Source organism: Fundulus heteroclitus, chromosome 20 (genome assembly GCF_011125445.2).
Source record: "Fundulus heteroclitus isolate FHET01 chromosome 20, MU-UCD_Fhet_4.1, whole genome shotgun sequence".
Taxonomy (NCBI): domain Eukaryota; kingdom Metazoa; phylum Chordata; class Actinopteri; order Cyprinodontiformes; family Fundulidae; genus Fundulus; species Fundulus heteroclitus.
This window is the reverse complement of record NC_046380.1, coordinates 29544821-29569443: the sequence shown is the minus strand read 5'-3', so window position 1 is coordinate 29569443 and position 24623 is coordinate 29544821. Positions and strand designations below refer to the sequence as shown.

The following is a 24623-nucleotide window of genomic DNA, read 5'->3' as shown; positions in this document are numbered from 1 at the left end:
TGATTTTGAGTATTTATTATTTAATAGAACTGTATAATGCCCTTCGCAATTTAGAACAGCTGCTCAATGTACAAAAAAGGTATTAAAGTGTTTTATAAAGTTGATGGGTAAGTCATTGGACCAGAGTTAGAAGATGAAGCAGAAAATCAAGTATAATCCTCATAATATCAGTATTAAGTATTTACCAACCAGAATAGAAATCAAAAGGCATATATGTTCATGAATAAAAATGGCAAGCTTAAATGCTAATGTTTGACAGATTATCAAAATTTTACATACATTTTGCATGTTTCTGCACTGAAAAAGACATTCATACCCTGTAAAGACAGGGTATGAATATCCAAAACTTCAAATTTACTTTTTTGCTATTAGGGCTTGAAGAATGGTTCGGCATATTGCTCCTGAAAAATAAACAAAGCCCGCCCTAAAAGTAAACTTCAAAAGTGTAATTTAAAAAGATTCATACTTCATGAATTATTTTTTTTCACATTTTATTACCTTAAGAACACAAACTTCAATCTACTTTATTTGGATTTTGCCAAAACAAGACAAGGTGACTCATGTTTATTAGGTGGAAGAAAAAAAATTACATTTGGTTTTCCACATTGCCCACAGTATCTGAAGAGTGTGGCGTGCATTTGTATTCAACCACCTGAGTTGAAACTGTCCTACTGTGTTTACAAGTCTCTTGAGACACGCCTCTACCTGCTTTGCACATCTAAAGACTTAAAGCTTCGCCCATTCTTCTTTACAAAACAGCTAAAACTCAGTCAGTTTACATGGAATGCATCGGTAAACATACATTTGTGAAACCTTACCACAGATGCTTAATTGGCCGAAGGTCTAAACTTTACTTAAATGTAATAGCAAATTTCTTGTCCCTTTGTTTCATCTGCTCAATAATAAATTAGACCTGAAGGTACCGTATTTTAAAAAAAATTATTTGCATATGAAAATGTTGCCCTAAAAATAAAAGAAGTGTCCATTTGCATCAACTGTCTGTGCTTGGAGGTTAGATTTGCTCTATCCCAGAATTGTCGGGGGCCAAACAAAATCATTCAGAGGGCTGCAAATGACCCCCGGGCCACACTTTGGACACCCCTGTTCTAAACCATTTCATCGCAGCTCTGGCTGTATGTTTAGGGTTTTTGTCTGGGCGGAAGGGGAACTCCATCTGACCAGAGCACCTCTTTCCACATGTTTACTGTGTCCCCCTCCATGGCTTGTGCATGGCCCCTTTTCAACAATGACTTTCTTTCTGACGCACAGTACTGTATAATAAAGGTGACATGTGGGGAGTGCCTGACTATTGTTGCTCTGTCAAAAGATTATCTCACCTGAGCAGTGGATCTCTTTCCAGAGTTAGCATGGGCCTCTCAGCTACTTCTCCAGTTATGATTGATCCTTGACTTGACATTATATGCCTAGACAATGTTTACCACCCCAAGTGATGTTGTTAAAGGTAGAGTGGATTATCTTTCCGGTATGTTGGTAAGAAGTCCCTTTTTGACCATCTTACCTGCTCTTCCGCTCCTCGGATTGCAAGTAAAAACCTCCCAAATCCACTCTGGTGTTGTTTCTTTCTACTAAGACCTTCCTCTTCTTTTCATAAACATGTACGCGGTTTGATTCTTGCGACTCTCAGCCATTTTACAAAGAACTAGGTGAGAGCAGCAGAGCTACAATGAATGGCTAACACCGAAGCTCACTGGATACATAAACAATAGAAGTATGCATGCGCAGCCAGCAAACGGACACTAACAAGGAGCGAGCACGCACGTTGAGCAGGTCACAATGATTGGCATGTGGGACAACCAATAGATAATATGATCCCACCGGATCTCAGAGCTGAAAGATCGTCCACTATACCTTTAATAGCATGTAAGTAAACAGGTGTATTTACTTATAAAGCACTGTTAATAAATACAAATACCAAGGTGCTTTAGAACAGAATAGAATAGAATAGAATTGAATAGAATTGAATACATACCTTTATTGTGGGGAAATTCAGGAAAGAGTATAAACACTAGAACATGAATAAATTGAAACACAGCTAAAAAGACAAATAGCTTATTAAATTATATAATTAAAAACACATCAATAGGATATACAGTGAACTTGCCATGTTCTGAAATTATTGTATTGCAGAGTTTGCCATAAAGCTTGGCTTAGACATTTCATTTTGACAGACCAGATAGAACATTGCAGTGATAAAGTGTGCACAGATTCAACAAAAAAGTATATATATAATGAGGTAAAATTGATAAAGTGTAAGAAGATTTAAATGTTATTTGTCGATCACTTTGAATAGATTATTTACGATGTATGGCTACTTCAAAGTATTTTCACCCATCCTTTTATTTTACTTGTGTTACTGGAACTAAATGTGAAAAATAAATAATTCTGGTGGAGGGGGGGGGGGTGTCAATTCTTAAAACATGCAGGATAAGTGAAATTGCCCTGTTATTTAACATTTAACTCTTGTTCTTGGAGTTATGGTTAAAGCTTTCTATAACTCACTAAAATGAGTTCTAGGGGGAAAAAAAGAAATAGGTCAATATCTGAAATTCTTACTAAATGGAAATAAACAGTCAATGATTAGGATTTGGAGACGGTTTCAGGGACCAACCGAGCAGAACGCCAGCATGGAGCAGATGTGGGTCAGGGAGTAAACAAGGGAGGAGGCACAGGCCCGTGAACGGCGATGCGCGCTCCCGCCCATAAACCTCTGACGCTTTCATCCGGGAACTTCAACGAACTGCTTCTCCAACATGGCGGCGTCAGGTGAGGCTTATGTGGGTGAACGACCCGGGTCGTTTAGAGGGAATTCCGTGGGGCTATGTGTCCGCACACTCCAAGAGCTAAATTAAAATGCTAGTTTTTTCGTCTGTGCAGCGGCTCGTCTTGTTGTCCCGGGCCTATGAATTTGTCAATGGGTTGTTTTAGTCCGCCGAAGGCGAAGCTGGCACGGGGAAGCCGTATGAACGAAGCACGACTTGTGATCTGAAATGCTCCGGCCTACAAATGAAACCAAAATAATCGCTTATTCGGAGATTTTGTAACCTCGGTGTTTGGGCGCTTAGGTGTATTTGCTGTAACGCTTTGGGGGTAATGCGTTGGCAAATGTTGCTAACTGCGTGCGGAGCTCGCCGTGGCGCTACGGGCAAACAAGCGTCGGGCGCAGGCGCGTTTTGTGGAGGAGGGGTTGGGCCGAGGAGCCCGGGCCGCCTGGAAAGTGTCTCCCACGTGTGCGGCGCCGCTCCCTGGCACCTCGTCTCTGACGAAACGGGGCAGCTGGACCTGTCGGGTCGCCTCCGGTACCGATCACAGCTCGGCTCCTCCGACTTGGAGCTGCCCTCTCCCAGTCGGCCGAGTCTTGCGCCGCTGATGGCGCACTTGGATCCTGACGTTGCACTAGGCCCTAAAACCTAGCCAGCTAAGCAGGGATACTTCCCCTCCTCCGTCAGCAGTCCTGTGGTGACTAAGCCCGCAAAGACCGAGACAAAAGAGATAACGAAGCCAGCAAATTGTGCTTACACACTAAACATTTTTACCTCCTGCAAAAAAAATAAAAAATAAACGTCAAGCCGAATAAAGTCCCGCGTCCTGGAACAGATGCTCCTGATAATGTACATTACACGTGTAAGAGCAGATAAAGCTGCTTGGCTCGGCAGGTTTATCTTCTATGTAAGTCGGAAAAGTGTTTTGAATACTAATTAAAAAAATAAGGCACGTCCTGACCGCAGGGATTTTCAAAGGTTTTGCCTATTCTTCACACCAAAACAAATAAAACAAATCAAACATGCTTTATGCCCCTCCCTGGCAATTATGGCATTAAAAGCTCCCCATCCGTTATCCTAAAATAAGCTTTAAAAGGTTGGGAGGGGGTCTGTACTTGAACTTAAATTTCAGTCATATGGGGGTTTTTTGCAATTTAAAATGGATCACTTCTTGTGATGGGTGTTTGCAGTTGCACTAAGGTGTTTAGCTTTGCAACAAACTGTAATGCATAAAATCCAATAGTGGTAAATGTTAGAAGTCAAGCACCTGCAGGTTAGTGTGTGTTTACACACCGGTCAGCTCTGCTGACATCATTTAACTAGAGCTGCACTGATCGGGCCATTCCGACCAGTTTTCACTCAGATCTGATTTGGTGTTAGTTTTTTTTATTCTCCCTCTAACTATAGGGCATTACATTGAAAACTATGCTGCAGGCTCTTTTTGTAAAGTTTAACATCAAACAGAATCAAGGAATGTCTTGATTTCCTCCACTTAGGCATTAGGGAACATGAATTGAATAGAGTTTTTATCAAACTGTGAAATGTGCAGCGGATACTTGCTTGTTGGTCATTGCACATAAATGCTCTGAGGTTTTAGTCTTCAAGCATTTTCTAGAACAGGGAAAGAATCTCCTACGATCTAAAAGATCAACATGTGACCTGGTGATCAGGAGAAAAATGGGCAGATTTCCAGTCTCTGATTGGTTGTCTTCTAGCTTAAACCATTGCTGATGAATTTGAGATGACATTAAATCAAACAGAGAAACATAAAATGCAAGTAAAAGTGACCAGAAATACGACATTAGTCTTTATTACAGTAGTATTAGTGCAGATCACTAGGTTATAAGTGCACCTAAACTATGACTTGGTGTGCTGTCTTAATTCACCTTATGCTTTGTATGTCTTTTCCTGTAGCTAAGAAGAAGAATAAGAAGGGCAAGACCCTCACGTTGAATGACTTCCTGGCAGAAGACGGAGGCAGCGGCGGTGGTGGTGGCGGCGGCGGCGGGCCTCCTCCTCCCAGTTACCCATCCAAGTCCACAAGCTGGGCTGATGAGACTGACGACCTGGATGGAGATGGTGAGCTGAGATTTTATGCATTTAAATCGGGGGGGGGGGGGGGGGGTGTCTTCAGATGATGAGCTGGGAAGTTTCTTAGGTTTAATCTTCCGCATATAAAATGTAGACATTTAAAATCAAACAGGAGTGGTAGTTTTGATAGGTCTCGGCTACCTTGCCAATGATATGAATGGAAAAGAAAAAACCGTCCTGTGCCGTAGTTCGGCCTGGTCTGTTTGAACGCTGATTTTTTTTTTTAAATGTATTTTTTTATTACTTTCATGTTGAGAGGGTTAACTTTGGTTTCGGTCAGTGGATAGGAGGCATTAATTAAATGATATTAGTTGTTTAGTTTCATCCTTAGATAACTCATAATTGGGGAAATGTAGACGAGGATATAAATGCCTTTGATTTTTGATTCAATAAAAACATATATTTTATTTTTATTTTCATACTGTGCCTGTTTCTTTGCTGTTTTCAGAATTGCTAAAATAAAAGATTAGACTGAACTCTTGAGTAGAGACAGGTGTAAATGGTTTGCACTGATGCCTTTTGTTTGGTGTTAGTTGTTGTCATGCAGATGCTTCTGGGGTTTCCCTGTGTTGTAATAATGTCAAGGGTTAGTTTGTTGTTGTCAATTTAGGAGGGGGGGGGGCCTTTTGCTACTTAGTATGTTTTATGAGAGGATTAAACTAGGAACAAATAAAAACACTTTCACATGAAGTTGTTACTGTTGGGTTTGTCTCTAAATTTTCAAAGTTGATACTTGATACCCTTTTTTGTTAACGTGGCAACTAAGGCTGCAACTAACAATTATTTTAATAATCGATTATTTTTACGTTTAATCTGTGAATCGGACAAAAAGACTAACAGAGCAGATAAGCGCACAAAAAAAACAAGTTGCTACTTAGGTGTTTTGTTACAATAATATTAGGTAATAAATAATTTTGCCTCAAATAAAGTTTATGTTGACGAGATTGTACGTCAATCATTTAATAGTGAATGTTGTCTATATGAACAGCGATTTAACACAACAAACTTGAAGCTGTAAAACCGGGGTGTCAAATGTGATTTGGTTAAACCTTACCCTTGTGCTAGTGCACCTAGGGAATATAATTAGACATAACAATGCAACCAGTGTAGAAACACCACTTCTGACAATCAAATAAACCATCAGCCCATTTCATAGACTGTTTCAGCACAAGCTGCATTTTATGTAGATACTACATGCTACATACTTTGACGTTTCAAAGTCAAAAAGGGTTTACCGTATCAGCCGTGTTACAGATGCTTGTAGAGGCGAGAAGAGATGTTAGACTTAGGATCACCAGTGTGACGTCAGATTTTATGCTAGGAGGAAGTCCCTCTTCCCAGGGCTAACAGCACTTCTGTATACCAGTAAAGACTGGCGTAATGTAATGGAGCTTCTGGGAGACAGGTGCTAAGGGCGTGTCCCTTAGTGAGCTACCGAAACAAATGTTGAAAGAGAAACTGTGTTATTAGCCACATTAGGCTCCGATTCCTTTACAACTAAATGTAGAAGCAAATTTTTATTTTTATTTTTTTTGTTGCTTCACTTTTTAGCAGCTGACTGACCCATCAGCTTGAAATTCTTCTGCGTTAATTCGTACCACAATAGAACGGTGTGGTACGGTGTGAGCTCAGGAGGTTTACCATTTCACTGTTGCAGATCCTGGAGTTTCTAAGTTTCTATGTTGCTCTTAGACATCATTGTCGTAGCGTTATCTTGTAGCGTTAGCTTGTACTGTTAGCATAGCTAATTTCGGTTTACCTGTAAGTCTTCCTTATAGGGGAAAGTACAACCGATCAATGTTAGCCATGTCTGCTAAAAATGGTCGCAAAGGTTTTCTTCTGGCTGTATTTTACGGGGGGGAGGGGTCATTTGTCATTGCGCTGTCCTTGTCCGTCAAGCTAACAACAGCTAGCGTTAGCTTATGTTGTACAGGAGGTTTACTACTTAACTGTTGCAGACAGGAGCTTAACTGAGCTTTATGTTGATCTCATACATTGAGGCATCAATTACCGTATTTTAACAACCCTACTACATACCGTCTTTGCTGTCCCTGTTACTAGTGTATAAACAAACATATTTAAAATAAAGGACATTTAGCCTGGCAAAATTTATTTGTATCAATAGCAAACTAACCGGCAAATAAAAGCATATAGTGGCATACTATAGATGAGTATAGTAAGGAAATAATTTTGTGATTGAGTCAAAGGTCAATTTAGGGCTGGGAGTTAAATCGATTTTAATCAATTCATTCTAATTTGCAGGTTTTTTTTTTAAGATTTAATTTCTGGAAAATTGAGATTTTATTTTACCAATGCGATCATTGGACTTCGATGAAGAGAATAGAATGCAATGCTGAATATGTTTACGTAAATATATTGTCAAAATAGAGTTAACCTTTTTAAACATAATACGAGTTTAAACATTTATAGTTATATGACTGAAGCCTGTTCTTAGCTCATTGTGTAATACCACTAGAGCAAACATTTTGTTATATTTACAATGGCAGGGCCACCATCTTCTTTTACAAGCATATTTAGTTAAACTCCCAGACGAATTGAATGAGTTAAGTTTGTCATAGGGCTGGACAATAATTAAATAACGATATATATCGGTTGATGTGTGTTGCAATAGAAAAAAGGGGGGAATAAAAAGTTCAATAGAAGAAACATTGTTTTCCTTTTTGTATTTCAGCCTATAATATAGGTTAATATTACAGTCACTACCAACCAATCACCAACTTTTATTTTATTTGCAGTTTTGGTAAAAAGTCAGTTGAATAAAGGGTTATGTTTGAATTCAGTATTTGTCTTTATCTAAAAATAGGTCATTAAGCAATAGCATAAAATGGCCAGGGCTGCACTTAAATATGTTTTGAATCTTTTTATAATTGTTGATATCGAGCAATGTGATTTCTATCAATTTTTTTAACTATTGATTTTTTTATTTTTTTTTATTTATCGATATGCTATTTTTCTATATCGTCTTGCCCTGATTTGTCATATTGTAAGCAATTAAATCTTCTCTTAACCGAAATTATTTCTTGATTTCTTGATACCCTTTTCTAAGTTGTATCCTCTTGGAATCATTTTAGTCGCCACATCGTGGCACACTGAGGAGGATACGTACAGGGCACCACCCATTGACCGGTCCATCCTGCCCACGGCCCCTCGCTCGGCCCGTGAGCCCAACATCGACCGCGCCAGGCTGCCTCGTAGCCCTCCGTACACCGCCTTCCTGGGGAACCTGCCCTACGACGTCACAGAGGACTCAATAAAAGACTTCTTCCGCGGCTTAGCGGTAGGTCCAGCTAACACGCAGCAGGCAGGCATTCGCTTTGTAGTTGACACAATGTGCTTGCATAAAAGTGGTGGGTGATAGGACAATGAAATGTTTAGTTGGTGCAAGTTTATCTTTTGACAAGCACAACCGGCATTTAATGCAAGCAGGGTAATATATTTTAAGCATGTATTGTTAATTGTGTTAACTGTGGCTTATAGCTAATGAAAATTGAATTAGATTTCTTATATAATGATAATATTATATAAGATATAATACAAAACAAATTTCTGATACAGAAATGTTTCGTTCCGGTCAGTGCCATCAGTGAGGACTGCTGACTTGCACTTGTTCAGCAGGAAGTCATTGACATCCTACTCGGGGACATTAAGTGTCAAAAGGTCATTGCTAAAGAGGCTGGCTATTCAGGGCTGTATCCATGCATAATAATGTGAGGTTGACCCGGAGGGATACATGGGGTAGAAAAAAGGTGCAAAAGCAACAGTGACGACCAAGATATTTAGAGTATTGTGGAACAAACCTCTGCAAGAGTCTGTGGACTGCAGCTGGAGTCGATACTTGAGCTTCCTTAGCACCCCAGCAGAGACACGGGCTGATCAAGTATTACAAGAATATACTTCACAGTACTAAGAAGTACTTTTCACTAGGCAAATATTTCTGTATTAAACATCTTTTTTTTTTATTGGTAATATGTAATGTTCTTGATTTGGCATTAGCCATAATAATGCAAATTAACAGAAATAAATAGTTGTGTTATATCTCTTTTTTTAAATATTGAAGTGTATATAAAGTTTTGATGAGCTAATTTATTAAAGTACTCGCATGTTTAAAACCATGCATGTAAGCTCGCAGTACTTTGCTGCCATCTGCAGTTATTTTGTATTAAATGTAATAAGTTCTGGCTTTAAAATTAAGTTTGTTTTGATGTAATGTGTGAAGCAAAATTGTGTTTTAAAAAAAACAATTTGACATGGGTTACCCGTCAGTTAGAGAAGTTTATCATCTTGTTCATAGATGCCCCAAAGTAAAATATTTGAGATCAACTATAACTTCTGTTTTTCATCATTTAAAACCAAATAATCATTCTTTATTAGTTATTATTACTTATTGTTCACTGACTGTTTTATTTCTGTTTGAGAAATTGGCAACAGAAACCTCTAATAGTAACTACTAAAGTTTTCAGTCTTTTTTTCATGTCACTGTTTGCCCAACGTTTGCAAGGCTCTGGCTTTATTTGAAAACTTTAGATCTGAGCAACAAAGGCTTTTTGTAATCGCAGGATTTTTCTTCCTTTTTCCAAATGAATTTGTTTTATGAAGTCACAAAGGTTTGCACACAATTCTGCCATTAGTGAACTTCTGTATTTCATTTGACGCTAGTTTTCCCATTTTATTAGTTCTGCACCAAATTCAATTAAATTTTATTCATATAGTGTCAATTCTCAACATGTCATCTCAAGGCACTTTCTACAGTAAAATATAATCAAATCATACAGAATGGTCAAAAAGTTTCCAATCTAAGAAAACCCAGCAGATTGCATCAAGTCTTGACAAACAGCATTCACTCCTGAAAGAGCGTAGAGCTACAGGGAGAGTCGCCTGCATTGTTGATGGCTTTGCAGCAATCTCTCATACTGAGCATGCATGAAGTGACAGTGGAGAGGAAAACTCGCCTTTAACCGGAAAAAACCTACAGCAGAACCGGGCTCAGTATGAACGGTCATCTGCCTCAACTGATTGGGGTTTAGAGAAGAGAGAGCAGAGACGCAAAAAGCACAGAAGCACACATTGATCCAGGAATCCTTTCTATGTTATTCACCATGACTGATATTTCTCTAATCTCTTAAAATATTTAGCCAAGACTTTGGTGGGCATGGCAATATCCCTCCACAGTGGCCCCTAGAAGCATTAAAGCAATCGGTCCCAAGCACTGTTTGACCAAGAATTTTAAAATTTGGTACACATACGTAGTGTTGCAAAGCCTACAGAAAAGCCATTGTCAAACTCCACTGGAAGTCGGCCATTTTGGATCAGTCTTTTACACACATATGAGAGATCTCTGCCTACAGCTTCTCACTCGCAGACATCAATATTACTCAGCGTAGTCTTAAGCCATTGTTAATAAAAAGTTACCAAAAACCTTTTGCTGTATTCAAGCATGTGGGTGTGGCCAAGCCTCAAAATCGGACTTCTCACCATGAAAGACTAAGGTTTAATGACTCTCACTCATAATGTCAGAGCTGAACCAAACTCTGTCATCACAGACCAGCATGCAACACATTCACTTTAGCTTCACCCACTTAGAACAGGAAGTAACATATTTGCTCGTGGATATTCAACTTTTACACTCTGACTCGTATAAGTTTCAGTGTCTGATGGCAGAACAAGGTGTTGAGTCCTACTCTGAACAGTGACTGTTGGCTGGAGCTTGTGGGTGTAGCAGAAGAGCAGATTTCACTATAGCGCCCTTGTGCATAAGTTTGGCTCTAAATCACACATGCATAATCTGTTTGCTCCAAACTGGATATGGATATTTGTCAATGGCCAAATGAGTCCATTGGATTCCATTCAAATTTAAAGCAACTACGCACCCTAGAATATTTCCAATAGCTTTATATCCCTTATGCATTGTCATATCAACACCAAAATGATGACTGTTAAAACACATTAGTATGGTAAGTTAATGACATCCCTTTAGCTCTGCCCACTGCTTGCAAAATTACAGGTTTCTGTGCTGAATGACACTCAATGACTGCCTGTAGATGTTTCAGCCTTTGTCTAATAACATAATAATTTCAAATGACATTTGCAAAATACAACAGGAAGTAGGGCTGGGCGATATGGTCTAAAAATCAATATCGCGATAAATTGAGCAATTCACCTCGATAACAGTAAACTAGGCACTTGGCAGCCAGTTATATTGATGGTAGAATTCACCCGGACAATCGCAGCTAAATAATCTTGATAGATGAAAATCCCAAGTACACATCAGGATTCCTCCCCAGCGTAGAAAACTTAGCTGGAAGCTGGAAGCGCCACGCCGGTGATGCAGAACATCAGCGGTCGCTGCTTCGAGGTGGGAGGGCCACCCAATGCTGCTTGCAGCTTTAATTTCCTCGTTTGGTTTTTGTCTCCAGATCAGCGCAGTCCGTTTGCCTCGAGAGCCCAGTAATCCAGAGAGGCTGAAAGGCTTTGGATATGCTGAATTCGATGACCTGGAGTCCCTCCTGAGGGCCCTGAGTCTGAATGAAGAGGTGAGATGAACAGCCTTAGAAGGGGCTTATTAATTTGGCTTTTCAAACTGTATTTGAGTCACATAACTAAACTTTGTGCGTTGTGCTTCTTTGTTCACGGATCATGACAACAGAACCTTGGAAACCGAAGGATTCGTGTCGATATTGCAGATCAGTCAAATGATAAAGGTGCGTTTCGTGTTGGCTTTTTAAATGTGTTGACCAAAACAGGATTTCCTTCTCCAATTGATATTTACTCTCCTCATCCCTTTGGTCCCATATTACTGGACCAGAAACGGTGATTTAAGAACAGTTTTATCCCAAATTGTTGGTTGAATTTTGTTTAAAAAAAAACAATGTAGATTCTGATGAAATTATTCAGAAGTTGCCTATGTAGTGTTATGTGTTTTAGGGGCTTTATAATTAACAGCTGTGGATTATAGGGTTAACAACTGCATCTACTAGCATACAGCAACAATTTATATTTGTAGAAGTCGCACAGTTTTATTCAGTCCTAAAGTGTTGGATGTGATTTCAGTATTTTCCTGCTTTGGATAAATATGGAAGAAGTAAAGAGTATTTTCAGACTGTATTTCCTGTCCCATTGTCTAAATGTTGTCCTTTCCTCTGTCTTCCTTCCTTCCTTCTGAACTCCATTCTGCCTTTTCTTCTTTCCGCTCGTCCTTATGTACTTTTTTTTTGCGTGTCCTTCATTTTTCCTTCCTGTCTGTGGAGTTTACTGTTTTATATTTAAAACCTTTCAAGTGTGGAAATATCTGCCATAAATGTAATGAAATTGTGTATTTTATATTTAAAAATGGGAATTAAGATCTGAAGTCTAAAATGTTTAAGTCCGGAAACCAGAAAGAAGTTGACATCAGCATAACGTTGGCCAATAGTACTACTAATTCAGTATCATTGGCTAATTCCTTAAAACTCTATGCATCTAGGGAGAAACTAAAGATGGACATGATGTTTCTACTCCTAGGGAACTGATGTGAGACATTCAAATGCAATGCAAATGTAAACTGCCTACTGATCCTCTAGTGCTTGTTTTCCGTTTTAATCATGCCTTTAAAAGCTTTTAGACTCAGCTGGTATATTATTATATTTATGTAAAACTTTTGAGGACGTACCTTTCATCTTAACTTTGCAGAAAGAGATGGATCCATGGGAGGTAGAGACAGGGGTGGACGAATGGCAGACATGGGTCCTGACAAGACGGACAGCGACTGGAGGGCTCGACCAAGTGCGGACAGTGATGATGGACCTCCGAGGAGGGATGATGCTTTTGGAGAAAGTGAGTCAAAATTTCAATTTTTTTTCCCCCTGCAAAATATGAGGACATCCAACATTGATATATGAATGTTATTATAATGGCAGAATATCTTATGCCATATACATGTAATTAGATGTGGTAAATTAATAAATCAAGTACGGTAATTAATTTCAGCTATACAACAGGCTGAAGAAGCTCTGCTGTGGTAAATGGTCATTTATTAGGCACACCATGTGTGGGTGTGAACCCTGGTGCACAAGGTGCCATTTAAAAAAAACAATCTTATAGGGTTATAACGGAAATCGTCTGCCTGTTGCAGCAGACGTCCCACTGCATGATGTTTGTGAAAGTTAATGACATTATAATCACTTCTGTTACAACTCAGCACCTATAGTATAAGGAGGATGACAAACAGTCTTTCTCTCTGTCGCAGCTTTCGCACTAAACAGTGTTATCAGCCTTTAGGCTCTTGTTTGCTTATTGACCTGGAGAAATATCGGATTTTTGAGTTTCCAACTGGTGTGCTACTGTTTAAGATGAAAATGGTCAGTTTTAAGCCATCTTTCTTGATGCATCCCTATCAAAAACTGTACCAAAAAGAAAAAAGTTTGAGAATTTTTTTTTTTCTAAAGGAAATTCAGATGCAACTTTCTTATTTATGTAATTAATCCCGTCCCAGGATCACGGGACCGGTATGAGTCCGACCGTTTCAGAGAGGGGTCACGGCGGGACGACCGTTACGATGGAGGAAGAGACCGCTACCGGGATCGCTATGATGACAGGGACCGCAGGGATCGCTATGACGACCGAGACCGCAGAGACTTTGATAAAGGAGGTGAGTTATGGTTTTGTCTGTCAGACTGCTTCTGACCCCCCCTTTGGCCTGCAGGTAGCTGTGATTGGCTCTTTTCTGCCTGCAGCCAGATACGCTAATTCCTGCCTCTGTTTTAATGTCATCTTTGTAGGCTTTGACTCCCGCGGAGGTGGAGGAGGTCGTCGTGCCTTTGGTAGCAGCTTTCGTCGAGATTATGAAGACGGTCGAGGTAGCAGTGATCGTTACGGCGACAAGGATCGCTATGCCGACCGGGATGATCGGTACGAGAGGCGAGATGAGAGGCGTGATGAGAGAGGTGAGTTTGTATAAATACAATAATTGTTTAGGGTTCCTACGCCGTTTGGAAAAGCATGGAGTTTGAATTTTGTATTTTCCAGATCTGGATAAATGTGGAAAAAGGAAATCTTTTGGTTTTTAGATTCGATTCTATATCCCATTGTATTTTGGTCTGTCTGTGAATCGACCTGTTTTCTGTTTTTCCTTCTGTCCATCCATCCAAAATGAAAATGCAATTCCTCCATGTCAGTCCAGCTTTTTGTCTGTCTATCCATCAATGCAGCAGTTTGTTCTTTCAACTTTCTCTGCATTTTTACGTTTATTATGCCTACATTATTTTATTGATTCCGTCCTCCATCCGTTTGTTTGTTTTTATTATTTATTATTAATGTGTTCATCCAACTGTCTGCCCTTTTCCCTCCTTTCATCCCTTTACCCATCCATCCGTTCTTAAGTCCATCCAACTTGGAAATGCATTAACATTAATTTCTCCATTCGTCTGTCATTTATCTGTTCATCTCTACCCCTCCCCCAACAATCCCTCCATCCATGCACCAATCTGTTTCTCCATCCATCACTTGTCTGTACATCCATTTATCGATCTGTCTTTTTGATGTGTGTAGATCTGTTTATCACCCGTATGTTTGTCTTTTGTCTCTTTCCAATCTTCCTTCCAGTCTGAAGTTTCTGCAGGTTGACCATGAATCAGTTGTGAAATTATGTATTTACGCTTCGTCTGCAAAAGTATGAAGGGTTTACAAGAACAATGTCTAGGAACCTTATTAGATTTTCTTAACTATTACACTCTGAAGTTCAGTTTTCTGAGGATGTGCTAACTCATTTGTTCCACCAGCCCCTCAGCAAAGACCCAAGTTAAACCTGAAGCCTCGCAGTGTACCGAAAGAGGAGGAAGGTACCAGCAGCGGGGGAACATCCCCAGCTGTCCCTCCAAGCTCTGGAGCCAGGTCTTCCTCCATATTCGGTGGGGCAAAACCAGTTGACACAGCAGCTAAGGAGAGGGAGGTGGAGGAGAGGCTGAAGAAGGAAGAAGAGAGGCTGCAAAGACAACTAGAGGTGGACAAAAGCCGGGGACCCGAGAGAAAGATCAGGGACAGGTAAGCGGGGAGGACTCCTACGTTTGTGTGGTTCAAATGTAAACTATTCAGAAAACTATTTAATTCAAAGTCTGTTCAGCTCTGTTTATTTATATAGTGGCGGTTCATTACAAATCTCATATCGAGGCTACAAATCTTTATACAGTAATATGTAGTAATTTCAGTCCAGGTTTAACCCAATGCAAAGTTCAGTTTGAAATGCCAATTGGTAAAGAGTTTCCTGTCTAATGAAACCCAGGATGATTGCATTGATTGATTGACTCTGCAGCATGAACAAACATATATAAGTGGAGAGCTGACAGCATTGTGACTTTGCACCAATCTCTCATGCTGAGCATGCATTAGACGAAAACAGAAAGGATTCTTCTCCTTTACCAGAGAGAAACCTCCAGCAACACCAGCCTCAGTGTGAATGACTGGCTGGGGTTTGGAAAGATGGAGCAGACACACAGAAGCATTGACCCAGGAATACTTTTTATGTTAAAGAAAAAGTAAAGCCCTTTATAACCTCATAAGCTCATCTAGAGTGAAACACAGTTAAACAGATAAGCTCTGAGGCAGTTGTGAAAACGATGGGATAAATGTGTGTACTAACCATCGCAACAATATCTCCAAGTGTATCGTCTATAGAAAGAACATGAAGGTTTTGGCAGCAACAGCTCCCCTGGTTGCTCTCTCTAGGATTGTGTCACAGTAGAACAGAAACACCAGATGTAACTTTAATAGAGAACAAAAAACAGAACATAAAGCTAATGTCAGCAATAACTGTTGTCAACGCACAACAAGAATTGTAGGAAAAAGTAGTGGTCAGTATGTCCTCCAGCAGCTCTAAGCCTATAGAAGCATAACGACAGATGGCTTAGGATAATCTAAGCCAGTCTAACTGCAAGCTTTATCAAAAATAAACGTTTAAGGCTGTTCCTAAAGATAGACTGGGAGTTGGTTCCACAGGAGAGGAGGCTGATAACTAAAAGATCAGCCTCCCATTCATCGAAACGCCACAAACCTCCAGTGAGCCTGCAGTCTGAGAATAAAGTGCAACAATTAGACTCGCATGTCTCATCTTTCTTGAGTTGAGAACCTTCTAGAAGGCACAAACAATTTTAGCAATACCACAATTTAAAGAACCTGTTGGCAGGCGGGCCAAGGTCTTGAAATGTGTCTTGCTGCCTGAAGGGAGCTCTTATATCTCATACAAATTATTTCAAGTATTCCAAAAACTTTCAGTGCCTTGCTTTCAATGCTCTTTCCATTCATTATCAGCTTCTTATCTAGACTCCATAACTTCTACAAGCTGCAGGCCTGTAAAAACCAACCACTGCTCTTCGCACCAGACATCCACATGTCAACTATTGAAGAGTCGTTTTAATCTGGTGAAATTACCTTTAAGGCAGACACCAGCGTAAAACATATTCTGACGCGCTCATGTAACGCCGATGTGCGTACTCATTCCTTGTTAATGCCCACTTGCTGGCTGTACTTGCACACTTCTAGTGTTTATGTATCCGTTAGCTTAGCGGTTAGCCTTCATTGTAGCTCCACAGGCATACAATATTACCGTGGATTTGTCATTCAGTTTTTTTTAACAAACCTACAAAATGAAACATTCCATCCATTATATACTCTCATTTTTAGGCAGGTTCTTGAAGTGCAGGAAGAAGTGACAATTTGGGCAGATGTGGATGGGTCAGCGGAGAAAATCCTGCGTAAAGGGAGCTCAGGTTTCAGCCATAAGCCGTTAATTAGACTGCTTAATTAGTTTAATAATTTCAGTATAATTTAGGCAACTGACAGGGTAATGCCCTGTTACGCTCAAATGAGAACCCTGGCATAAAGTTACAACAATGTGCTTTTTGGTTGTTTTTGGGTAAATAAATAAAGGGACTGCTTTGTTGTTTTCAGGGACCCCAGCTGGCGCAACGAAGAAACTCTCTCTGAGCGATCCCGCACAGAAAGCGAGTCTTCACAGCCAGGAAGCACCTCTGGGAGAGGTGAGATATCTCTGCTCCTCAAGCCTTCCTTTTAAAAATCCATGTATGGGTATATTTTATTTCTTTGCACACAGTCCCTTAGAATAGTATTCAAAGCACCCCAGCCATAGACCTGAATGTGTTTTTAAATGGATTTCAAGGCAAGGTATGGTACATAATTAAAGTGGAATAATTACATTGTTTTTTTTCCAAATCTAATAACAATCCTGTTTAACCTATGATTTCTTTCTTTCCACAATGCACTCTACCTTGTATTGTTTTTTCACCTAACATTCAAATTAAATCTGTAGCATGACAATTTGTGCCATTAAGTAACTTTGCTTATTTAATTTTTTTTTTAGCATTTTCTAAAACGACTTTCATCCGGCAGGGTCAAGGTGTTTAGATGGCGAGCGCTCTGGGGAGAATGAGGTTTTCTCCGGGAGAGAAGGGAATTCTTCCCCCGTTTCCTCACCGCGGCCGACCTCCACGAGCTCCTCGAAGGAGCCGCTGAAAGTGATGCCCGCCCCGCCTCCCAAGGAGAACGCTTGGGCCAAACGAAGTGCTGTGAGCACAGGCTCTAGTGAGGGAGAGAGTCGACCCCCGGTCTCTCCGGTCTCTCCAAGTGGTTCTGCTCCCCCCAAGTTCAGGTGAGGACTGTTGAATAGCCCCCTTTAATCTTGAGATGCCTGGGAAAGAAAATGGGTTTTAAATAGTTAGTCTGAAATATTTTTTTTAAAGGGTATCTCTTGTTTCCTTTTCTTTTACTGTAGCTCCCCAAGTTCTGGAGATGAAAGAGGGTCTGGAAAAGGTGAGTGCTGAACACAAACTTGACATGCAATGCAAGCTGGTGTATCTCAGTGTACCATTTTATAGCTTGATCAGTTGATCCTGGAATCTCACAGTGAGAGTTATTGACACAAATCTGGACTGCCTGTGTTATTTAGTCCTAGAGCCACATTATTACTGTCATAAGGTGGTATTTTTGGGATCTTTATAGGCTCTTTAGCACCATGGGGATCTTTGCATCAGAGTTGGTGATAAATTTGTATCTTAGAAAAACCTATTTTAAGCAGTTTTCTGTTGCTTTCTTATGAACAGATTTGTGCTTTATTATGTAATATGACCACATTCATTTGTTTTTATTTGGGGCAGAGGCAACATCACACCATGTGAGAGAGACAGCATTCTGTAAAACAGGGTTTTAGGGCTTTTATTTTAAACATAAAAATTGGTTTTGGTTAAGTTAATATTATTGTTGTATTTTAAGATCTGTACCTTTCCAAATCCTGCCTTTTTCCATGACTGCGGTGGAAAGCTTAAAAGTGTAAAATGACAAATGGCTGTAATACGTCCAGCCTTCCTGTTATCTGCTGATATTCCCTAAATATCCTTTTAATTTCTTGCATGTTTTGGGTTTCCCCCAACACCTTGCACACGAAAAATAGTGATGTTGTCCACATGACTTTATAACACTTTTCTTAAAGGAGCAGTAAGCAAAATGCCATTTTTTTTTTATATATATATATATATATATATAACTAAAGAATAGCGATATTTCAGATGTGGTGTGGGTTAAATGCCACACCACATTTCTCTGTGTTGCTCTCCAGCCTCTAGTTTACAAAGTCGGGCCGGCCACGCATGCATGTAAGTGCATGTGAACAGCTGCCACTCAGGGCTTAGCCCCTGCCAGCCCTAAAGTGCTACTGTCAGAGCAGTGCAGTGTTGGAGCAACATGGCGGATAGCACCCCCAGCAGATCAAAATGTTCTCTTGCTAACAGCAATATAAAGTTATGAGTTACTTCTTCACTTGACATGTTTCTCCCAAAGGTGATTCTGTGTATTTATCCTTTCCAAATATGCAGCTGGAGTGATGGTAGAGAGAAGCGAAGCTTCTCACACATCTTGTTTTGGTCTACAGGTGGTGTTCTAGCACCACCTAGTGGTGCAATATCGCTTATTGCTCCTTTAAGTTTCCAACTGGTCTATCAAGGTGAAAATAATCAGATTTTATCTGGGGTGAGCTGTGAGGTGATTCTATAAAACTTAGAGCCCCCTTCTTGTCTAGAAAATACTGCCATTCTCTCCAGCCCTGTCGTAGCGTTCTAGTGCACATATACATGACCAGATTTGTTTATGCACATACTTAGGAACACCAACAAGAAACCCCATGCTGATTAAGCTGCCTTTTTATTGTCAAAAAGCCTTTAACAACCACCTTGTTTTATCATAACCCTGAGACTTCAGGAAGAGGCTGAACCTGTTTAGACCTGCTGTTTATGTCAACACGCTGTTCTCCAGCATGGCTTTCTTTGTTGATTATCTTATCTCACTCTGATTCTGCTAGAAATGTTTTAAGTTCATTACAGTGGGTTATTTTACTTTTTTGTAGACCAGGATCTATGTAAACTTAGTAACATGAGGCTTAATAAAGTTGCTGGCCATTGATGTAAGAGACAAACATTTTATTCGCACCGTTTTGTCCACAATGTTTGGTTTCAGGATGCTGCATCTGCTTTTTGGTTATGTTGTGTACAAGGAATGCTGGTTTATTTATTTTTTTTATTTTGTTATATCATTTGGTTGATGTAGTCAATGCAGTGCATACAGTGGTTTTATTTCTATAAATAGGTCTATTTTAGCCAGATAAGTAAAAGCAACATAAGCATTACAAGATTAGTTTTTCCTTTTGAAAATCTTAATGTTTTTTTTTACTTTATATTTTGACATAATGCTGCATGTTAATCTCTTTTTGCATTGATTTTATTTAAAATTGTTTTTCCTCCCACTGTTAAATAGTGTATGAAATATTACAATTATGATTTATTCTGTAACATTTATATTTCAATTTTGATACATCTGGAGATTTCTCACCATGACAGCCCACATTGTTGTGAGCAGAAAAAAAATGTCACAGCCTTAATTCCTCATGAGGCAGGAGATGTAAGATGACCGGCAGGGAGCAGCAACAGGTGGGGAAGGGGCCCTGCATGTTTGCTCTACAGCTTCAAGATGTTGGCGAAACCTCTGGTTACTTCAGCACTTTTTCGTTAAATGGACTTAAAATCATACAATCCTCGTGAAATCGGAGCGGTTTTGAAACCGCAACGTGGATTCTGGTCAGCAGCCGACCTTTCTTTGCATCTCCAGGAAAAATCGGTCTTCAGTAAAGGCAGGAAGCTGTTTGGGCCGGTTAAGGTTTTGGCCTGTCGGTCTTTTCCAAACTACTACTTGTTTAGAGAGAAACGGTTGTCTGTGTCGGTGCCCTCATTAAAATAGAACCGTTTTGGCTTCACAAGATGAAAAAGTATCTCGAGCAGCTTCTGCAGTGGAAACAACCAAAGCATTTTCCAATTTAACTGCATTTACTGACTGGCTCTTGTTTTTCTTTTTTTTTTTTCTTTTTTTCTCTTTTTGTTTTTGTTTTGCCATTTCTTGGAACAAACTAATGGAGCTTTCTGCTGATGTTGCAGCTTTAAACTTTAGTTAACTTTTTGTTTGATGCTTACGCATTACATTTTGTAACAAGGTATCTTGAATGAAGCAAAATGGCTTTTCATTTAGATATTATTACTGTGTTGTCTACTGCACAAACACCGCAATTAGGCCCTCACTCAATGTCTGTCATCTTTTTAAAGATGAGAACAAGACTGATGGTGTGCGTCGGGACCGAGGGGCCCCACGGGGGCGAGGGGGGCCTGCAGGGCCTGGAGCTGGGCGGGGCCGAGGAGAGGTGCCCAGCAAAGACAGAAAAAAGGAGGCAGACAGGTCAGCAATAAAATAAGAACAAGTAGCTTTCCAGCACTCCTAATGAGACAGGAGAACAGTTTCTGGGCATCTGTAAAGAGTGGCCTACTCTGTTGCTGTTTCTTCGTTTTTTTTTTTTTTTCTCCCCCCCTTAACGTTGAACAACATGCAAACGCCATGATGTCCAGCTTCCACTTAAAAATGCCCATCCCTGTCTGCACCAAATCATAGGGAGAAAATTGGCATCAGAACTAAAACCTCCAGCTGTAATCCAAGTCTTCTGACCTGTTTTATGTGGAGCTAAGCAGTAGAGTAGTTGATGATATGCTGCATAAATAAATGTGATCTAGCCATTTTAGCATGGACAGGGCACAATCAGGTTGTTGGTTTTCAGAGTTAGCGGTGTAGTGCTTTTCAGCTGTTTGTTTTACCGATTAACACCCGGAGTTAACTTGTTGGTTTGCCGATTTAACCCTCTTGGTGGTTCTGATTGTAGAAAGGACATCAGAAGAGACTCCCGACCACCTCCAGAGCCAAAGAAATACGAGGAAACCCCAATCCCCGTAAGTCGTCATTGTTTAGCATTACTTTGTTCTTTTACCAGATTTCACAGTATAACATTTCAACACCGGGTTTTTCTATTTACGCAAAAACAAAAATGTATAAAATCATCTAAATGCATTTAGTGGAAAAAAAACAATTATTCCAACTTCAAATATATCTTTATAAAAATAACAAGAATTAAATGTCAAACATTTATAATAAATGCTTTGGTACAATCAAATTTAGCAGGTTTTAAGTGCCTATTGCACAGAATGTTGTACCTTCAGCAAACTGCCATTGGTTGGTTAGTTGGGCTGTCTGCTCAAGTAGCCATCAGTCTTTAAGTGCTATGTCTCTTAAGCAGACAGCTGTAGTTTTAAAACACCGTTACTCTAATAAGAGTAATGGGTGGAGCTCACTTAGTTTTTGGATCCCAGATGGCTTTGTGTCCCAGAACCAGCTTTCCTGTAACTAGACCTGGCTGCTCAGGAGCAATGTCTGACATCTCGTGTAAAGCCCTATTCGCATGCGATTGGTTTTATCTTGGGACCTCATGTAATAAAAAAAATATACCCCCCTACGTCAGCTTTTTAAGTGCCGCATTTGTACGTGGTAACCGAAGCCTGAGACTTTTCTGAAATTTAGAGACATCCCCTGGATATGACATTAACGTGCTGCGGATTGCATAACGGCACACATTGTGTGTTCAAGATAGCGGGCGCTAAGAAGAGTAGGTACTGGACGGGAGAGTTTTGTATACAGAAGAAACAGAATAAAAACGCACAGTGCAATGTACGATGTGATCCACCATTTGCATCTGAAATTGTTCCTACAGCCTTTTTGCCAAAAAAAAAAAAAAAAGCGCCCAGGAAACAAAACGCCTATTCACATATTTTGTTCTACCCAATTCTGCCCAAATCACAGAAATGCCTAGTCGCATTGGGTTAGTATTATCACAGGACCTCAGAGTTTAGTGAAATATAGCAGGTAATTTGTGGCCCGTCTGGCTGCAAAGCTGGTTAGTAGCTACTGTGCGCTGGGAAAGTCCAGTGTTGCCTATTTAGCGTCGTTGTTTCTATATTTGGTGACTTTCTTTCAAAAAGCGACTAGCAAAAAGTCTATCGTCTTTTTCCATTTTAATGGGGACTTGACGTGAAAGCATCAATCGTTCTGGAGTGAGTCTTGAGGCAGCAACAAGAGCTGCTGAGCCCGTTCCTGCTTTCCTCAGCACTGTCCCACAGGCACACCACAGCTGCTGCTGCCTCGTCCTGAAATCCCTGCTAGAGGAAGTTAGGAAAAGGGAGCAGAGAGGAGACCCACGCCACTGTTTTCAAATGAATCATACATGCACAAATAGAGTGAATCAAATTCAGGGAATAATTTTAGTTTCGATCACTTATTCACCTCGTTCACGTTGTGCACCTTTTGGTATCTCTTTTTGGTACAGTTTGTTTTGTGTACTGTAGTGTGCATTCAGGCAATGCATTAAATTCAGAAATTCTTTCATGAAGGTCATTTGTAGTTTAATTACTGTTTTCAGTCACTTGGCAAAAGCCTTATACCTACAGCCTGGGTCACAAATGTATGAACGAATATGCAAATTAGATAATGACTGGAGATTGTTGGAGATTGACGAGACATGGACCGTGGCTGCTGTTGGTGCTTCAGGAGCAACCACACCCAGACTCATCCAGAACATGGGCTACAACTGTAACACGCCCTGTTTATAAACACTCCTGAACCACAGTCCCACCTAAGCTAAGGACAAATCCATCCAGGTGGCATCCAGAAGAGGGCACCACTGCTCATCTTTAAGCAGAGCCAGACCACAGTAGTAAAAGAAAATAATCAACCCCGAACCGGAATGTAAAATGGTCCAAACGGAGTCTGGTGTGGGATTATTTTACACTGTTTAATGACAAGTACATAAAATGCACTTTATGCGCTTCTGTTATTAAATATAAACATTCAACAAGCTCTTTATATTACCTAAATAGCGTTGTGTTCAGCCTTGCTGCATGGTGGAGCAACGTCAGCTTCTGAACCAAAACTCCCTGATGTGTTCAGGAGTGATGACAGGTTTAGGGCATTACGCAAAAAAGAAAATTGTTGCATGATCGAAAAAGACCTGATGCGCAAGCACAGTTGATTGTAAGAGCTGTCAAGAGTTTTATTCTTTTCAGCTTATTTCTTTTTATTCAGTGACCAAATAGGTTCCTGTTTAATGATGTGAGAAAACCTTTAAAAAAATGTGTTTATTCAGTCAGTATGTGATACAGGTGGCACCATAAATTGTTAAAATATATTGATGGGACTCCTTTTTTAAATTCAGCATTTTGTAAAATAAATTAAGTTATACATTAGTCAATCAATCATACGTTAGTCAATCAATCAACTTTAGATTAACTCATTAATCGATAACTTGCTTCTGTACTTTATAACTAAAAACATAAACATGAATAAAGTCCACCAAGTAAAGCTTAAGTGGAAGGAAAGAAAGTTACACCTAAATGGATACAAAATAAACTCTGCTAAAAATGGAAATGCATAAAAGGAAGAAAAGTAAAAACATAATTAACATATTTTTCTTTTTTTTGTTCTGTTTTACTTCAGAAGTTCAGCTCAGCCAGCAAATACGCCGCTTTGCTAATGGACGGAGAGCAAGGAGATGACACCGAGGACGTCGAGTAAATGACGAAACGAGGCCTGCTAGCGCATCAAGAGGATAAAGTGACAAACTCCAGAAAAAAATTTAAAAAATTAATCTCACATAGTCTATGAAAAATAAATCTCACACGGAAGTGGCTCTGAGGGGAGGGGGCCACTCTCTCCCTGACCCCCCCCCCCCCTTTCCTCCCTCTCCCTTGTTTTCCTGCTACAAACCTGTCCTTGACTTTCAGCCCACCATCCCTCCCTCCTCCCCCGGCCCACCTTCAGGACTTTTCAGGTTCTAGAAGAAAACAGTCACCTACTGGACTTGTTTTAAATGGAAATGCTGACACATGGAAACGTGATGGCAAGCAATGAATTAATTGTAATAAATAAATGGAAAAAGTGAGGAAAAAGATCAATTTGTATATATTTTTTTTTTAATTCCAAGCGTGTCGAGGTGGGATTTAATAAACAAGCTGTAGCTGAATAAGTGAAGCTTTTTTTTTTTTTTTTTTAATGAGCAGTATTTGACTTGCGTACTTCATAGATAAATGGTGTTTTTAGTTTATTAGTTTTGCTCCTTGTATTTCCAGGTTAGTGATTGAACATTAAAAAAAAAAAAAAAATCTATCAGCGAGTTTAATGTTGAAAGCTAACTTCCACTAGTAAAGCTCAAGAACATAGACTTTTAGCTAGTAATTTAAACCCCCTCTGCTTTTCATGTATTAACAATCCAGCAGAATTAGTGTTGTTTTTTTATTATTATTATTATTATTAAATATTATTCTGGCTCCAGCTGAC

At 39.8% G+C, this 24623-nt stretch overlaps 1 protein-coding gene across 2 annotated transcripts; it reads left to right on the top strand.

Annotated features, from left to right (window-relative positions):
* The first annotated feature begins 2771 nt into the window (after positions 1–2771).
* On the top strand, positions 2772–24237 carry eif4ba (eukaryotic translation initiation factor 4Ba). 2 transcript variants are annotated; one of them, XM_012870505.3, is made up of 15 exons: positions 2772–2784; positions 4695–4859; positions 7964–8169; positions 11306–11422; positions 11536–11590; positions 12558–12701; positions 13360–13515; positions 13646–13810; positions 14645–14906; positions 16809–16897; positions 17268–17526; positions 17650–17687; positions 20519–20648; positions 21124–21190; positions 23784–24237. In XM_012870505.3, the coding sequence occupies exons 1-15, from the start codon at positions 2772–2774 to the stop codon at positions 23859–23861; spliced, it is 1944 nt and encodes a 647-aa protein (XP_012725959.2). In that variant the 3' UTR covers positions 23862–24237. The 2 variants fall into 2 exon arrangements, with proteins under 2 accessions (XP_012725959.2, XP_012725960.2); XM_012870506.3 differs by lacking the exon at positions 20519–20648.
* Positions 24238–24623: the final 386 nt, after the last annotated feature.